We start from the raw sequence: 16379 nt of genomic DNA, 5'->3' as shown, positions 1-16379 counted from the left end.
TCCGAAATAGAATATTCATTTATTTTCGAACAATACTATAAGGCCCAGAAACTTCAAGGTACTACGTCTTTTAATATACACATAGTTTTAAGTAGAGGAGTTGAGTAGTTTTATGTGCTCTGCCTACCCCTTCATGGGATACAGGCGTGATTGTATGTATGTTGTATGTGTTATGTGGGTACTCATAATATTGTAGATATACCTTCAGTCTGGAATAAAGCATCAGCTGTGTTAACGTACTCCCGTTGTTTTAATCAAATATCTCATTGGCGACGAGGATGAACAAGTGAAAAGGCTATTTATCGCAATAATAGCTAGTGAAACGCGTGCAAAACAATATAAAATATGTCTATCGGCAAAATTCGCGAGTTCGACATTGAGAATGGCAATTGGGACTTGTACTGTGAACGACTCGAAATGTACTTTAAAGCTAATTCTGTGGACAGTGATAAACAATTATCGACGTTAATTGCTGTGGTTGGTGATCGGTGTTACGAGTTAATGACAAATTTAGCGAGTCCTAAAAAACCGTCGGAGTTATCTTTCACGGAGTTAGTAGCGTTAGTGCAAGGTCATTTAAAACCGAAGCCGTCCATAATGGCGGAGCGATATCGTTTTCGGCTTAGAAGGCAGGCGGCGGGCGAGTCTATATCGCAATATATGGCGGAGCTGAAGAAGTTGGCGCGAACTTGTGATTTTAAAGACAATTTAGCGGACAACCTTAGGGACCAATTTGTATGCGGCGTGAGTGGGGACGTTATACGGCAACGGCTGTTTGCGGAAGAAGATTTAACGTATGCCAAGGCGGTGACCTTGGCGTGTTCGTTGGAGGCGGCAGAGCGTGATGCTGCAATCATGACGGGCGGCGGCGGCGGTCGAGCCTCCGGGGAGCCCGCGGGAGCGGTGCATCGCGTGGCCAGCGCGGGGGGCGGCGCGGGGCGCGGGGCCGGCCGGCGGCCGCCAGCGCAGCGCCAGCAGAAGGAAACAGGTTTTAGTGCGCGGGAAACATCTGGAAGTATAGGCGGTGCAACGCATTGTACTGCCTGTGGCGCCACAGATCATTGTTTTTCTACGTGCAAATTTAAGGAATACATATGTAGTATGTGTCGGGTGCAGGGGCATTTGCGCCGGGTGTGCCCCAAAAGGCTGTCTTACAATGAAAAAGCGGCCCGAGGGCGCAATGGCGGCCGACCACGGGCCTATTTTGTTACCGGAGGAAATAGCGAAGAGGAAACAGACGAGTCAGAGGAAGAGGAGGAAGCGTTATACAGAGTTTCGTTAAGCCAGTACAAGCCGGTGAGTGTACCTATTTGTGTTAATGGACAACAATTAATGATGGAAATTGATACGGGCGCGGCTGGCTCATTTATTAGTAAAGAAACGTACGATTTATATTTTAAAAATGAGACATTAAAAAAACCTAAAAGTGTATTTAGATTTCTGGACCGTACTAAAATGAAAACATATGGTGTAATAACAGTTTCCGTAGCCTATGGTACAATAACAAAGAATTTAGATTTATATGTTGTAAAAAATGGCGAAACCAGTTTACTAGGCAGAGAGTGGTTAGCCGAGTTACGGGTGGAGATACCTATAATGAAGCGTAGCCCTGTCAGCAATGTCAATTCCGTTAGCAGTATTAATAGCGATTTAAATGTAATTCTCGACAGATATAAAGAAGTTTTCGATGGGGGGCTCGGGTGCTACAACGGTGGGACGGCGACGCTGCGCGTGCGCGAGGGGGTAACAATCACGTGACGCTAACTTGTGACGCCAGCCCGCGCGGGGTCGCTGGCGTGCTCAGCCAGCCCGACGGGCGGGGGCGGGAGCGGCCAGTGGCATATATATCAAGGAAACTCAATGCCGCTGAACAAAATTATTCGCAGATACATCGAGAGGCGCTCGCGATTGTTTATTCGACTCAAAAATTTCATCAGTATTTATATGGCAAGAGGTTTACCTTAGTAACTGACCATAAGCCCTTAATAAGTATTTTTGGTCCGCAAACTGGCGTACCCAGCATGACTTCGAGTCGAATGCAGCGATGGGCATTATTGTTAATGGCTTATGATTTTGACATTCAGTATGTAAACTCAGCGGAAAATTGCGCAGACGCGCTGTCGCGTCTACCAATAGGGCAAAGTAGGGAATTCGATCCCCCGGAGCAGTCTTACTTGCATTTTGCGTCCGATATGTTCTTTTTAGACTGTAATGATATTCGTTTGAAGACAGCAAAAGATCCATTGTTAGGTAGAGTAGTCAATTACATAAAAAACGGTTGGCCGGACAGTTCGGACATTAAGGAAATGCAACCTTATTTCAATAGGCAGAAAGAACTATATTTAGAACTCGATTGTGTCATGTGGGGTCATCGTGTTGTAATTCCGGAAGCGTGCCGCGAGATAGTGGTGCGGGAGCTACACGAGCCTCACATGGGCGTCGTGAAGACCAAGGCCATGGCGCGGAGCTACGTGTGGTGGCCCGGAGTGGACGAGGCCGTGGAGGCGCGGTGTCGCGCGTGCGAGGCGTGCGCGGCGGTGGCCGCGGCGCCGCCGGCGAGCGCGCCGGTGCCATGGCATTGGCCGTCGCGGGCTTATGAAAGAGTTCACATTGACTTTTTAGGTCCTTTAGATGGTCGTACCTACATGGTATCAATTGATGCACGATCAAAATGGATTGAGGTGTCGTGCATGGCACGTACGACCGCCGATAGTGTAATAAACAAGCTATTGGAATCTTGGTCAAGGTGGGGTATTCCAAAACAAATAGTCTCTGATAATGGCCCGCCATTTTCCAGTAAGCAATTTAATGACTTTTTAGAAAAAAATTGTGTACGTCATACCTTTTCGGCTCCTTATCATCCAGCGTCTAATGGGGCGGTGGAGGGGCGGTAAAATTGATAAAACGTGTAATTAAAAAAGCCAAGCACGAGAGGGTTAACATTGACAAAGCCATACTGAAATTTCTATTGCACTATCATAATACTCCTCATTGTACCACCGGTGAGACGCCAGCTCGGTTGTTGCAGGGTCGCGACTTACGTATTCGTTTAGATGCCATTAAGCCAGATAGATCCGCTAAAGTCATCAACGAACAATCGAAAGTGGTAGAAAAATCACATAGACCATCTAGGCATTTAGAAATAGGTGAGCCCGTGCAGTACCGAACATTCGGACAGGATGCAAAATGGGCGGATGGTTACGTAGCCAATAGGTTTGGGAAGTCTGATTATACGGTTGCGACAGGTGACGGAACTACACACCATCGACATATAGATCAAATGAAGCGCCGATACTTAAGAAACTCGAACGCTTGTCCTCCATCCAAGAGTGAAACCGAACCAGGGTGTGTCGTGCAGAACGGCCGGCCAGCTAGTGTTGATGGCGCCGTGCCCAGCGTTGACATTATGGCGAAGAGCTCTGGCGTCGACGTAAGGTCTACCGCGGGGCAACCGGCGTCGCCGCCAGCGCCCGCGACGCCTGCGGGGGTCTCGCAGCACGCGGGGGACGGGGAGCTCAAGGTAGTCGAGGGGGGTGATCCTACACGAGTAAAACGTGTCGACCCACCGTTACCAGTATTAGAAAAAAGAATACCTAAACAAGTTAAACGCTACGGATTTGAAATTGATTAAAATGTAATAATAGTCAACAGGTACATCCGTAATGTCATGAATCGTGTCATCATTACCTGAATTGTTCCCTGCCTAATTGTTAATTATTATGTAAATACCTAAACCTATTAAACTAGGTAAGTCCTGGCTTGTCACACATTAGTAGTAGATATTAAAATTTGTTGTTATTTTCTGTTAACCACATAACTCTTTACCCAATGTAATATGCGTTCTAATGTAGGAGCATTACGGTGCATGATATTGTTATGTGCATAACTGTTTACTACTTTTAACTAGCCTAGCCTTGTTACGAACACCGATAATGTGAATATGATTAGGGCACACAACAATGTACAATTTCATACACCTACCTAGCTTAAGTTATTTTTATCATTAGTAAAAAACTAGCGCCGTTTAGACTTAGTGTATGTAGTCGCATTTTTTTAAATGTATAATCTTACTATGTAATATTAGAATAAGTGTTGGGGTGTTATGTGGGTACTCATAATATTGTAGATATACCTTCAGTCTGGAATAAAGCATCAGCTGTGTTAACGTACTCCCGTTGTTTTAATCAAATATCTCAGTATGTATGTATGTATAGTTTTAAGTTTATAGTTTTAAGCACAATGTTAAAAGCATGGAGTAGAAGAAGCTCATGTGTTAAAGAATGGTACTTATGTGGTAGCTTTTACATGTGATTAGAAGACTGTAATCAGGTCCGACTAAACAGGTTCGTCCTTGCCACTAAAAAGCGCCGTGATGTCATCGGATAGTGACGGATGAGAGAGTGTTTAGAAAAATGCAATAAAAAGTGTAGAGACTTGAATATCGACCTGTGGTATACTGACGTATGTGATATCTGCTGATTCCCGAACCGTTACCACTTTTTATTTATTTGTTAGGTAGATAAGCGACCAATTATATATACCTACTCCATTTTTTTCTATATAGAGGTATATAGAAATAGGAATCGAAGATGGTATGGAAAATATCCTTGTACTGCATTAACCGTCATCTTCATAACTAAAACATAAATCATGTCTGTAAAAGTAAGTAAGTAAGTACAAGGAATCTCTGGGCAACTTGCCCGGTGAAAAACCAAAAAGCTATTTATTCTATAGTGCGTTTTTAAATAGTTAAGAGACAAATATTTACATGTTAATAAATATTTTTAAGAAATTTCACAAACAACGAATGGGTTTGTTTCTACAGGACGACGTGTAACCATCATCATTTCTTAGCATAAGGAGTATACGATAAGGCATAACATCGCTTCTGGTATTTGATAGGTACTAGTACTACTTAGAAGGATTGATCATTACTAATATGTAGTAGACTGGACTGGTATGGTGAAGTTAGAGAGTTACTTCAGATAATATATAAAGAAGGTCCTCTTCGATAGTACTAGGAAACCCTAGGCTTGGTCCATTCCTTGGCCAAAGAATTTAGCGAGTAATATTGATGTAATAGGCATAGTTGACTAATTACTCGTACTTCCCGTGGGAATTCATTTTGGTGGATTATTTGGTTATTTTTAAGTTAGTCTATATTTACTGTGTACCTAAGTTTTTATTTCAGATACCATCAGTTAAAGGATTTTATACAAATAATGCATAATATTTATTAGTTCATTATATCCAGTACACGACATGCTAAACGAGCATAAGGTACAAAGTAAGCGTAGGTATATACCTAAGTCTGTATTATGATAAACTTTTATTTCATATATTAATTTCCACTAATTTTTAGCCACTATTTATAAAACTGAACAGTGTAGTTCCTCTAGGTTATGATACACATCTCACAATATAAAAAAAAACTAAACAAAATTTGTACCTTGGTTATCAATTTAACTAAATAATTTAGGTTTTTTTATTTATTTTTTTATACTATGTCGGTGGCAAACAAGCATACGGTCCGCCTGATGGAAAGCGGTTACCGTAACCTATGGACGCCTGCAACTCAAAGAGTGTCACATGCGCGTTGCCACCCCATTACAAACTTGTACACTCCCCTAAATCATACTATACTAAAGATTAAAAAATAACTTTGCTAAAAAAACCTTAGTTAACGTTCTATATTTCAAAAACTTTAATTTTGTTTTATATTACATCAGTTTTATTCTAAATATGATGGTTTTGTTAGGTTGTTTTTACAGCTTCAGGTTTTTAACTGATCTATCACATAAAACTTGTCAGTAAATAAGTTCGAATTTTGTACTTTTTTAATGAATTGTGCAATAAAGTTTACATAAAATAATATTTACAAATATACATACAATCAGCCTGTATCCCATAAAGAGGTAGGCAGAGCGCATGAAACTACTCATGTTTCTATGCCAGACTTGGCAAATAAGGGGTTGAAAGGAAACGAAACTCTGACAAAATGTAAAATAAAATAATCATCAGTTGATTTACCTTGTACGTTAGTTTGAGCTAGCCAGTGCGTTTATGTTTAATTTACAGTTTTAAATTAGTCTTGACTAAACTGAGCTTGGCTTAAAATAATAAATAAAATTAATACCTTTCTGATGGATTGGACTTTGACTAAGGGGATTCTAATGTCAGCAGAGATAGGTACTCTATACGTACTAGATAGGTACTACCTAGCTGTGAAAATTGATGAAGATAATATGTTAATGACTAAGGATCTGTCTACAGCTTCAACTACGGACAGTTTTTGAGTAAAAGGGTTCCTAATACCTAGATTTTTTACTATGTTTATGGGACAACATACGTATTGTCTGAAACCAGTTCTGGTAACAATTAGCATTCATAAGTCATAAATACTTATTATTAATTTGGGCCTCAATCCTCTGTTCTTGAAATTATCGTCCAGTCGTATCGAATTCCTCAATAATTTCACACCCTATTTTTGTTGTTATAAAGCCTCTCTCTCTTTCAGTTCGATTAAAGAGATTTTTTTATGTTCAGCTGTTTACCTGATTTGACATCTTTGTTTTAAAAACGTTATTTTACTACCTACTAAATTTCTTTAAACTTTCAGTTAAATGTCAACAATCAGGACAAGGTTTCGCTTTCATCTTGGCTGCAGAAAGAGGAACCGCCGGACTACCCGAGACGTGTTGAAGATCCACCTTCTGAGTGAGAAAAACTGAGAGAGATACAGATTCTCTAAAGACATATGAATATTCTACACGGTGTTTTCTTAGTTACGTTAATTTTAAGGATGCATTCCTATTATTCCTAATCTTATAATATCATTTACTTGGCACCCGAGCTTGCCTACGATTTTAATTGGATTCCAGACCATTGAGGTCAAATGGATTCTTGCAATTAAAAATCATCAAAAAAGAAATTTGCACATAGCATACCTGTATTCTTCATCTCCTTGAATACATATAAAATAAAACAACATAACTACCAAATTGTTTATTTCAATCACTTATTTTCAGAATTACATCCTTATTTGGTTATGCTTGGCATAGTTTGTATTATACATTATACACAGTAGTATATTTTATCTTATACAGGTACTGTATGTATACCTCCAACGACTGAGACCATACCGCCATTTAATCGTTATTCTTTATTTAAAATGTATATTGATTCACGGTGTCCTCATAAGTGTACACAATCAAGATACTTAGCCCCATTGAGTGAGTGTTTTTTGTTAAATCCAATGTTTGTAGTTCTTTTAATATATCTATGGTTTATTTGACTAAAGGTAACAATATTTGAGTAAAAAAATGTGTGACCTTCGGTTTTTGGAATGATTGCTGGTACCATATGAGACCGCTAGCCTCGCACAGAGGTAAAAGCACAGAATATAATTATAATAGTACAAGTACAGAAGGCTCACTCCTTTGATGTCCACAAAATGCCGCCATTCTAATTTTTTACCTACATTAACAAACGGACCGCACGCGAGCAGGCGACATTGAATTTTATTGCGCGGCGCGAAAGTCGTCACCACTGAATGGGCCGCGAATTCGCGGCCGCCGACATGTACTTGTAGCGCGGCGATAAAAGCGCGGAGTGAGCCGCCCCTGGTAAAAGTAAGAAAATACTATAAAAATCTGTTATAATTATTTATTAACAAACAGACCTTTTCAACATAATAATATGTAATAGGTAGACATGTTAGACTACATTTAATAAAAACCGGCCAAGAGCGTGTCGGGCCACGCTCAGTGTAGGGTTCCGTAGTTTTTCGTATTTTTCTCAAAAACTACTGAACCTATCAAGTTCAAAATAATTTTCCTAGAAAGTCTTTATAAAGTTGTACTTTTGTGATTTTTTTCATATTTTTTAAACATATGGTTCAAAAGTTAGAGGGGGGGGGGACGCACTTTTTTTTCCTTTAGGAGCGATTATTTCCGAAAATATTAATATTTTCAAAAAACGATCTTAGTAAACCCTAATTTATTTTTAAATACCTATCCAACAATATATCACACGTTGGGGTTGGAATGAAAAAAATATCAGCCCCCACTTTACATGTAGGGGGGGTACCCTAATAAAACATTTTTTTTCCATTTTTTATTTTTGCACTTTGTTGGCGTGATTGATATACACATTGGTACCAAATTTCAGCTTTCTAGTGCTAACGGTTGCTGAGATTATCCGCGGACGGACGGACGGACGGACGGACAGACAGACATGGCGAAACTATAAGGGTTCCTAGTTGACTACGGAACCCTAAAAAGTAGGTTAGGGGAGACCGGGGATAGTTGACTAACTTTTGGCTTCAGCTCATGTATCTTTGATGTTTGAATCAATTTAATGAAAATAATTGTTGTTACAGATAGAAGAACTATTCGGGTCTCTAAACCCTTTATTTTTGACGCAAGTATTTATTTGCAATTATAACACGTATCTATTCGATTTTCTAAACTCCAGACTCTTAGTTAACCTACCCCATCTTCGGAGTAAATTGGCTAGGCGATAATTAATGTGGTCTAGTGGTAAGGACGTTAGCCGCGTAAGCTGAAGACCCGGGTTCGATTCCCGGCTCAGCCACCAGTGGCCCCTGGTGGTCCCTGTCGTTTTTTCTTTCGTGTATGATATCTATTGAAATTTATAATTTATATATAGTAGTGTGAACTAGTGTGACTACCTGAAAAAAAAAAAAACAAATCGAAAAATATTCAATAAAATAATTTGATTTGTTCCCTAATTGTAATGTAAATACAGAAAATTAATAATTTACAATAAAACAAAGTGTACGTAATGTTAGTAGCTTTTATCGAATTACAAGACACACAAACTTCAATCAATTCAATCAAATGAATTTACGTGATACCATACGGGACCGCTAGTCTAAAATGGGTATATCTGTTATAATCATAGTACCAGGTAAGGTACAGAGAGGCAAATCTTGACTGGGGGAAATTGTAACTGATCCATTTTATATTATGATAAAAAAAAACCTGTTTATTTCTAAGAAACGTTTATTTATTACATACATGATGATGAGTTCTACATAGATCCACTGCACACGCCTACCATATATAAGCAGCGGGCCGGCTTTTGAGTCTCACGGGTTCGAATTCAGAAAATTTTTATTTTCAACCGGTATTTTAGTGACAAAATCCCGTATCGCCCCCAGTGGACACTCTAATTAATAATTCAAGCATTGTAAAACATGAAAAAAATGGACCAGTTACATTTGCCCCCAGTCGAGATTTGCCCCGCTGTACCTTACATTAAAAAATCATAACAATAAGCGCATGATTGCATAATTAATTAATTATACAAGCTACTTCTTCTTCCTGCCAAGTTCCATCCCTGCCATATTTATTGTTAATAATAAGCAATTATCATCTTTTTTTTTTTTTAATATTACAGCAATTTATTGTTGTGATTAGCAATATTCATTTCAAAATTAAATTCCATGAATTTGGACATACGACGTAACACGGGTACACGGACGTTCATTACATGGACCCTAATTCGGATCCGTGTAACAATGAAGGGACCGCAAACTCAACGTTCTTTCTAAGAATGAAAAGAGATTAAATCGCGTATAATTAATTTACTTATAAATATATCCTGATGTTTTCCGACGACGACATTAAAAGCTAGTTTTATTTCATGAGTAATAAATAACTATCGTCCTAACCGAAGACAATATAATTATAATCTAATGTAAGTCTATGTTGATTGGTCTTCGCGTAGTATCTGAGGTGCCAGTGAGTTGAGGTGGTGTCCAGCCAGAAGTTGAATTTCTGAAATGTTGCATTTGCAAAAAAAAGTATTTGCAGCATGTTGTGTTAAAATGACGAATTTGCATACCTAAAGATGAATTTTCTTAAATTTCAATTGGCATGAAGTGGAATTTGCAGCATGTTGAATTTGCAAAAAAAACTTAATTTTTCCCACTTCGTTACCATTTTTCAAACACTTTGTGCTGCGGTTACAAAGTGAAAAGTATGCGAAATAACAGAAAATTTCGGGACCATTTTTTTATCTCTTGTTTTTTGCCCCAGATCGAAAGGGCTCGTGATTCTGAGTAGGAAAACCATAAATTTTACCTACCTTAGAAAAAATATTTTTGGTGATTATTCTCGCGAAAATGCCAAATGTTAATAATGTACCTACTATTTCAGTTCTTACATGTATGGTGTTTTTCAGAACAAGTTCGCATACCAGGCTATTCCTGTCAGGTCGAAATTTCAAAGGGTCATATGTAGGGTAGGCACTGAAAAACATCGTACGATACACGTGCGAAGAGGAAATCCTAAACAAGCTGTCAAAAAATCGACACGAGTTTCTGCACTTGTATCGTAATGTAGGTACTATATACCATTCAGAAATAAAACATAAGGGACAACTGTTCGAGAAACATGAACATTTTGAATTAAAATTTTATTAAGTCTGATAAAAATATGTAAAGTAAATAAATGAGTTGGCCGTGGCGTCAGTAGCTACTCAGTTGCTTTTGGCAACTCTAGTTACTAGCTGTCACCTTTAATTTAACAATAGAGTCCATTGATCATTTTAGAACAATTGAGTGAGACTCAATTTCATATTAATTCCGTATCAGCAAAAAGTTCAGAAAATTAATTTTGACAGTTATTAAAATGAAGTGTTTTTTTCTTGCAAAATCTGTAAATTACGCCAATTTTCATTAATTTCAAATCTAGAGGTTTCCTTAGACCGTTTCCGTATAGCATCACCTGTATTCGCATAGTGGCATAGCAAGATCTGGTAGCTGCTGCGCCACGGGTGTGAAAAATAGAACTAAAAAATGGTGAAGAGGCCGGCTGTGCAATTCCCATTAAGTTTGTACAGTTGGATCACGTCTCCGATTTGGATAAAAATTGGTAGGCTGATAGAGTCCATGATGCTGAGCAAGAACCTTCCTTTGTTGTTACCAGATTTCTATGCATTTTCGGTAAAAAAAAAGGAAAGTTTCATACAATCAATCTAGGACATTTTGGGAAACCTAGTGAATCTTGCTCAGCATCATGGACTATCAGCCTATCAATTTTTATCCAAATCAGAGACGTGATCCAAAATGTACAAACTAAACGGGAATTGCGGGGCTAGTGACTCGCTGTAGGTACGTAGTGCGTTTTCACATTATCCAATCTGACATCGGATATATGTAGGAAAGAAGTACAAGGAAAAATTTAAAGATGACGGCGTAAATATATGGGATATCGGTCCTACATGTGATATCGGATAGGATAATGTGAAAACGCACTTACCTACATCACGGGGCTAGCAGTGTTGCAGAACGTATGGTATATTCCAAAGGGTAAGTAAAGTAAGTATTGCAAAACAATAAAAAAATACAACGCGATTTAGATACCTAGGTAGCAAGGAAATGTTATTTGTAAGAGGGGTTAAATAAACTACTTAAACCTATACCCAAGAATAATTCGTTAATATAGATATTATAGCTGTCTCTATAAATCTCCTAAGGCGCATAATATGGAGTGTAGAAAAAACTCCATAAGCTATAGTAACGTATAGTAGCTTTGATAGAAACATTAAGAACCATTCGTTTTGTTATTTGACATTGGGCGAATGAATTGAATACAATATTAGTTACAACGCCATCTGTGAAGCGTGAAATTGTCAATGTCATTTTGCCGAAATATTTTTCTTTGGCTGACTGCCGATAGTTGTAGTTTACATTTATGAAGCTAGATGGAGCTTTAGCTGGGCTATTGCTCCGCGGAACGCATTTCGGCGCTTCTATGTGTGCGTGCTTGCGGGGGCTGAGGAAATTGACAAGCGTGGCCTATGAGCTGTCAGTCGCTCCTTTAGTAGCCCCTTAATTGTTTGTGTGCAGCAGTATCCCAATCTTTTACTCGTAATTGCCTGTAACTTCACACAAAATCTACACAAGCTTTTAGGTACTTATAGTTATCAGTATTCTAAGCTTTTAATTGTCTGTAACTTCACACAAAATCTACACAAACTGTTAGGTATACCTAAGCATCGTGACCTAGAAATGTGTAAAATGCTAGCACGCGACACGGAAGCTCTTGGCAATGCTTTTCAGCGCACACATGTTTATTATCTTTCGCGTTGGCCTAGTTAATGAACAGATTGCTATGGTAGAATTTTTGTGTATGCACAATGGGCTAGATAGCCAGTATATCTATGTACGGAAACCCGTGACGTCTCCCCAAAAGGTAAAAAAAATTACCACCCCATTTCTAAACGTGGGTATCGTATAATCAAAGACATATATTATGTAACTCCATCCATATAGACTGATAAATTCTAAGAAAGAACGTACCTACCTCGGAAGCTCGGAACCATAGAGAAAAAGGTACGGTGGCCTAGATGGCATTACACCTTTGGGGGACTCTCGGCTAGATGGCGCTAATATTCATATTTGACATTTTAACACATATCAAGCTAAGAGTATAGGCCAAATTAGATGGCAGTCTACGCACTGTGACTACACATTTTTCTTTGACGTAACTCTCTAGAAACTATATCCTCTTTGGTAGAATACAACCGAGGGATATAATTTTCTTTCAATCCCTTAATTGCTAAGAGCGGCAATGAAACTTGAAAAGTTTCATGTACTCTGTTTATTCTTTACGCGGTTATTATGAACAATATAATTTAAATGCACTTCATCCGCTAACATTACTCGTCTATTACATACCTATTGTAGATGCAAATTGTAGATAGAAATCTTGTTTATCTGAGACGCACCGCCAACATTTGGCTAGACGTCCAGTCGAGGTCATCGCCACATAGCATCTACGTCGCTGTACACTCAATTATATAAACATATGTATATTAACTATCCAAGTCGTCCCTAGACAATGAGACATGAAGGGAAATTATTTTAAATATCGTAGGATATTTTTAAGAAAGGAAACTTTATGTTATTTTGGAATAGGTACCTACAAGTACATAATACTGCATTTAAAGACATTCTCAAAATTACTTTCTTCATCGGGGAGTTGAACCAACAAATGTGAAAATTAAACCGTACTATTTTTTTGTTGACTGACTAATTGTTAAAGGGCCTCAAAGTGACAAACAGTTAATAAAGATACCCTTTCACTGACAACTACCCGCTAGACGGGTTTTCCTTTTGTAGGTGATATTCGCTAGGTCTAAATCTATGCGATTTGTAACGGTTTTTCATCAGCTACCCTCGTAGTGCGTCAACTCGCGCTGCCATTGAAACTGGTAACATCATTATTTTCGTCTAAAGTCACAAAAATAAAATAGATACTCATTGATAACATTTGTTAATTACTAACACCTGACAAAAACAAAATAAAAACAACAGATAAACCTAAATCATCAAACGAATATTTACTAAGTCATTATTGAAGTGGAGAATTGAATTCTCCCCGCACCTGCCAAATGATTAACAATAATGTCGTCGACTGTATCTGTGTGCACGCATCTTTCTAGAATAATCAAACTAGAATGTCTTAAAATCATTGTACTAGTCGAACCGTTTCAGTTCTTATGCCAACTTCGGTAAGGTTGAAAGAGGGTTAAAGGCATTTTGGACTAAATATTTTTTAATTTGAAGATACAAAATGGCGAGTACTTTGGCTTGCTTCCAGCTCTGCAATAACGGCGGATTACTTGGATGGTGATAAGCAATAATGTGTCAACCCACACGCCAACCATTTTGAGAAAATGGCGTCTAAAGATTTTTTCTCATTTTTTTGTGTTTCTCTTAAAAAAAATTGTTTTTATATAGATTGTTGTGTTTTTCAGCTATAATACGTTCAGTAGTAGTGATTATTGTAGCTTAATTTCAAAACAAACTTCAATTTGACGAAATAATGCCCTTTTCTTTTATTGCGAATTGTTCGACGACGTCAAACTTTTTCAAGACTGTGTTATGATACTTAACCCACTTTTGCTAATTGTTTAAAAATATCTATGAGTCTTAAATAAACATGTTAAAGCACATAAATTGTTATTGTAAAATACTCTACCTATGCATATTTTTAACTTTATAAGTGTTAAGTAACATATCAGTCATGGTCACTTATGTTATTAGGTATAAATAATAAAATAATAATAAATATTATAGGACATTCTTACACAGATTGACTGAGACCCACGGTAAGCTCAAGAAGGCTTGTGTTGTGGGTACTTAGGCAACGATATATATAATATATAAATACTTATATACATAGAAAACATCCATGACTCAGGAACAAATATCTGTGCTCATCACACAAATAAATGCCCTTACCGGGATTCGAACCCGGGACCGCGGCGTAGCAGGCAGGGTCACTACCGACTGCGCCAGACCGGTCGTCATGTAGGAATCAATACATTATTTATTAATCAAACCTTTTAATGATTTTTCTACTCCCGAACTGTTATTCGTCATTTACAGGATTGTGCGTATCGAAAAAACTGAAAACGCATTGTTTGGTTCTGTAATCATGGCAACGCATTGCATTAACGATACTGCGTGCGTGCGCGGGAAGGCTTTGGGCAGCTGAGCTGACAGTGCAAACCTTTGCAATACAGGAAACAGTGTGAATTTCGCGAGAATTATTTAAAAAAACTATTAAAAACTAAGTGCATGGTCGTTGTAAAAGTATTGTATGCAATGGTGTTTAACTGACTCCAAAATACTCGTGGAAAGTACGCCACTCATATTTCTTGACCTCCTTTAAACGCCTGTTGAATAAAATACTATAAATTAACTATTAGAGTAATGATCATTTCTAGACACATATTTAAATTATCTGTGCTTTTTCAACAAAAAATCGTTACAAAAACCAAATAATCATCTTTAAAAAAAACAATAAACAATAAACAAACTTATCTAAAATATACAACAAAATATTTTTTTACGCTAAGAAATAGACTAAGTCATTTAAATTATGAATAACTCATGACTTGTACAAGAACAAAACATAAAATATCTTTAACAAAATAATAAACTACCATTCAGTAAGTATTCAAAAATCAAACAATATTTTTATGCATACATTAACACGTCTTAATGTAATTAGTAATTATAAAAAAATAGTAGCTTATATTAGATTTTTATATAAACACGTACTTGTAAAAAATGTTTGCAAATTATAATAACGAATATGTATATTCATGACTTAAAATGTTCAATTTCGTACTGAATTTACCATTCATGTGCAAAAATATACTAATGGACTAAGTCATAACTTATTCAAACATAAATTAATATGAACAGTTATATTTTACAATATAGTGTCATGGTACTTACACCAAAAACGAACAATTTATGACCCGAATATAATTTAACAATAATGACTTATGTTTTATAACACGGGTCGTAGCATAAAACAACGAATAAAATATCATTTTGCAATAATCATTCAAGTCTCATAGTGGGTAACTATGTCATTTTTTGCGTTTTGCAAGAATGAGTCAAGTGTAAAAAAATCGTTGAGTCAACCCTCATAACACATTATTGTAATTTAAATATGTCTTCTGCCAATTACTATAATAAGTTAAGGTTCTTGACACATTAATGCAAAACAGGCAACACACGATATAGGATTTGTGTTAACCTATTTTTTTACTTTTGGGATAGTAAATATTTTCAAAATAAAAAGGTCATTTTTGCAAATAGAAGTTTAAAAATCCAGCTATAACATGGCATTAAAATCTCATTTTTTTAGTTTTTGTGGGTTGACACATTATTGCTTATCACCATCCACTTACGAAATTCGCTTGTTATTAGGATTAATTAACCATAAATCAGATTGAATAATTTTTATTCAATATTAGGAGGCACAATAAATGTATTTCAGACGATTTTTGTAGTCAAAAAGAGACCGAAATACTTGAAAACGCCAATAAAGTGCCTTTAACGGATTAACTAAGAGCAAGATGTATGTAGGTACGAAACGACCAACGACCAAGAAACCAAGATATACACGACGAAAGACTTCTTTATATTGTAGGTACATCCATATCCATACTAATATTATAAATGGGAAAGTGTGTCTGTTTGTTTGTCCGTCTTTCACGGCAAAACGGAGCGACGAATTTTCTGGTCTGGAATGGAAGAATCTGGTCAAATTTTTTGAGCATTGCACGATCCAATCTAAACTTTAAGTACCTACTTATAACGTTTTCACACAGTTATCGTGGGCAGATGACAACATTTGATTACTCATTGACAAAGCTATAAATAATAAAGTTTACCGCTTTTCTAGTTTTGTTATGAAAATTCTTTATTCATTTACCTCGGAGCCGTTATTTCTCATTAAAATTGCAATATTTCATTTAAATTCCTAGTGGACTATATTATTGCTTTTCTGTGTATTCTTTTTTTTTTTCGTTTTATAATAAAC

The 16379-nt window shown here is 37.1% G+C and overlaps 1 protein-coding gene across 1 annotated transcript; it reads left to right on the top strand.

The window, feature by feature from the left end:
• The first annotated feature begins 343 nt into the window (after positions 1-343).
• On the top strand, positions 344-1743 carry LOC125225770. Its single transcript, XM_048129616.1, has 2 exons — positions 344-1296; positions 1671-1743. Exons 1-2 carry the CDS (start codon positions 346-348, stop codon positions 1674-1676), a joined length of 957 nt encoding a protein of 318 aa, XP_047985573.1. The 5' UTR covers positions 344-345; the 3' UTR covers positions 1677-1743.
• Positions 1744-16379: the final 14636 nt, after the last annotated feature.

The sequence above is a fragment of the Leguminivora glycinivorella genome, chromosome 4 (genome assembly GCF_023078275.1).
Source record: "Leguminivora glycinivorella isolate SPB_JAAS2020 chromosome 4, LegGlyc_1.1, whole genome shotgun sequence".
Classification (NCBI taxonomy): Eukaryota; Metazoa; Arthropoda; class Insecta; order Lepidoptera; family Tortricidae; genus Leguminivora; species Leguminivora glycinivorella.
This window is presented reverse-complemented; position numbering and strand designations above follow the sequence as displayed.

What these genes read in the sequence shown, in the direction of transcription:
- LOC125225770 (XM_048129616.1), top strand. Translation starts at nt 346, where the DNA reads ATGTCTATCGGCAAAATTCGCGAGTTCGACATTGAGAATGGCAATTGG.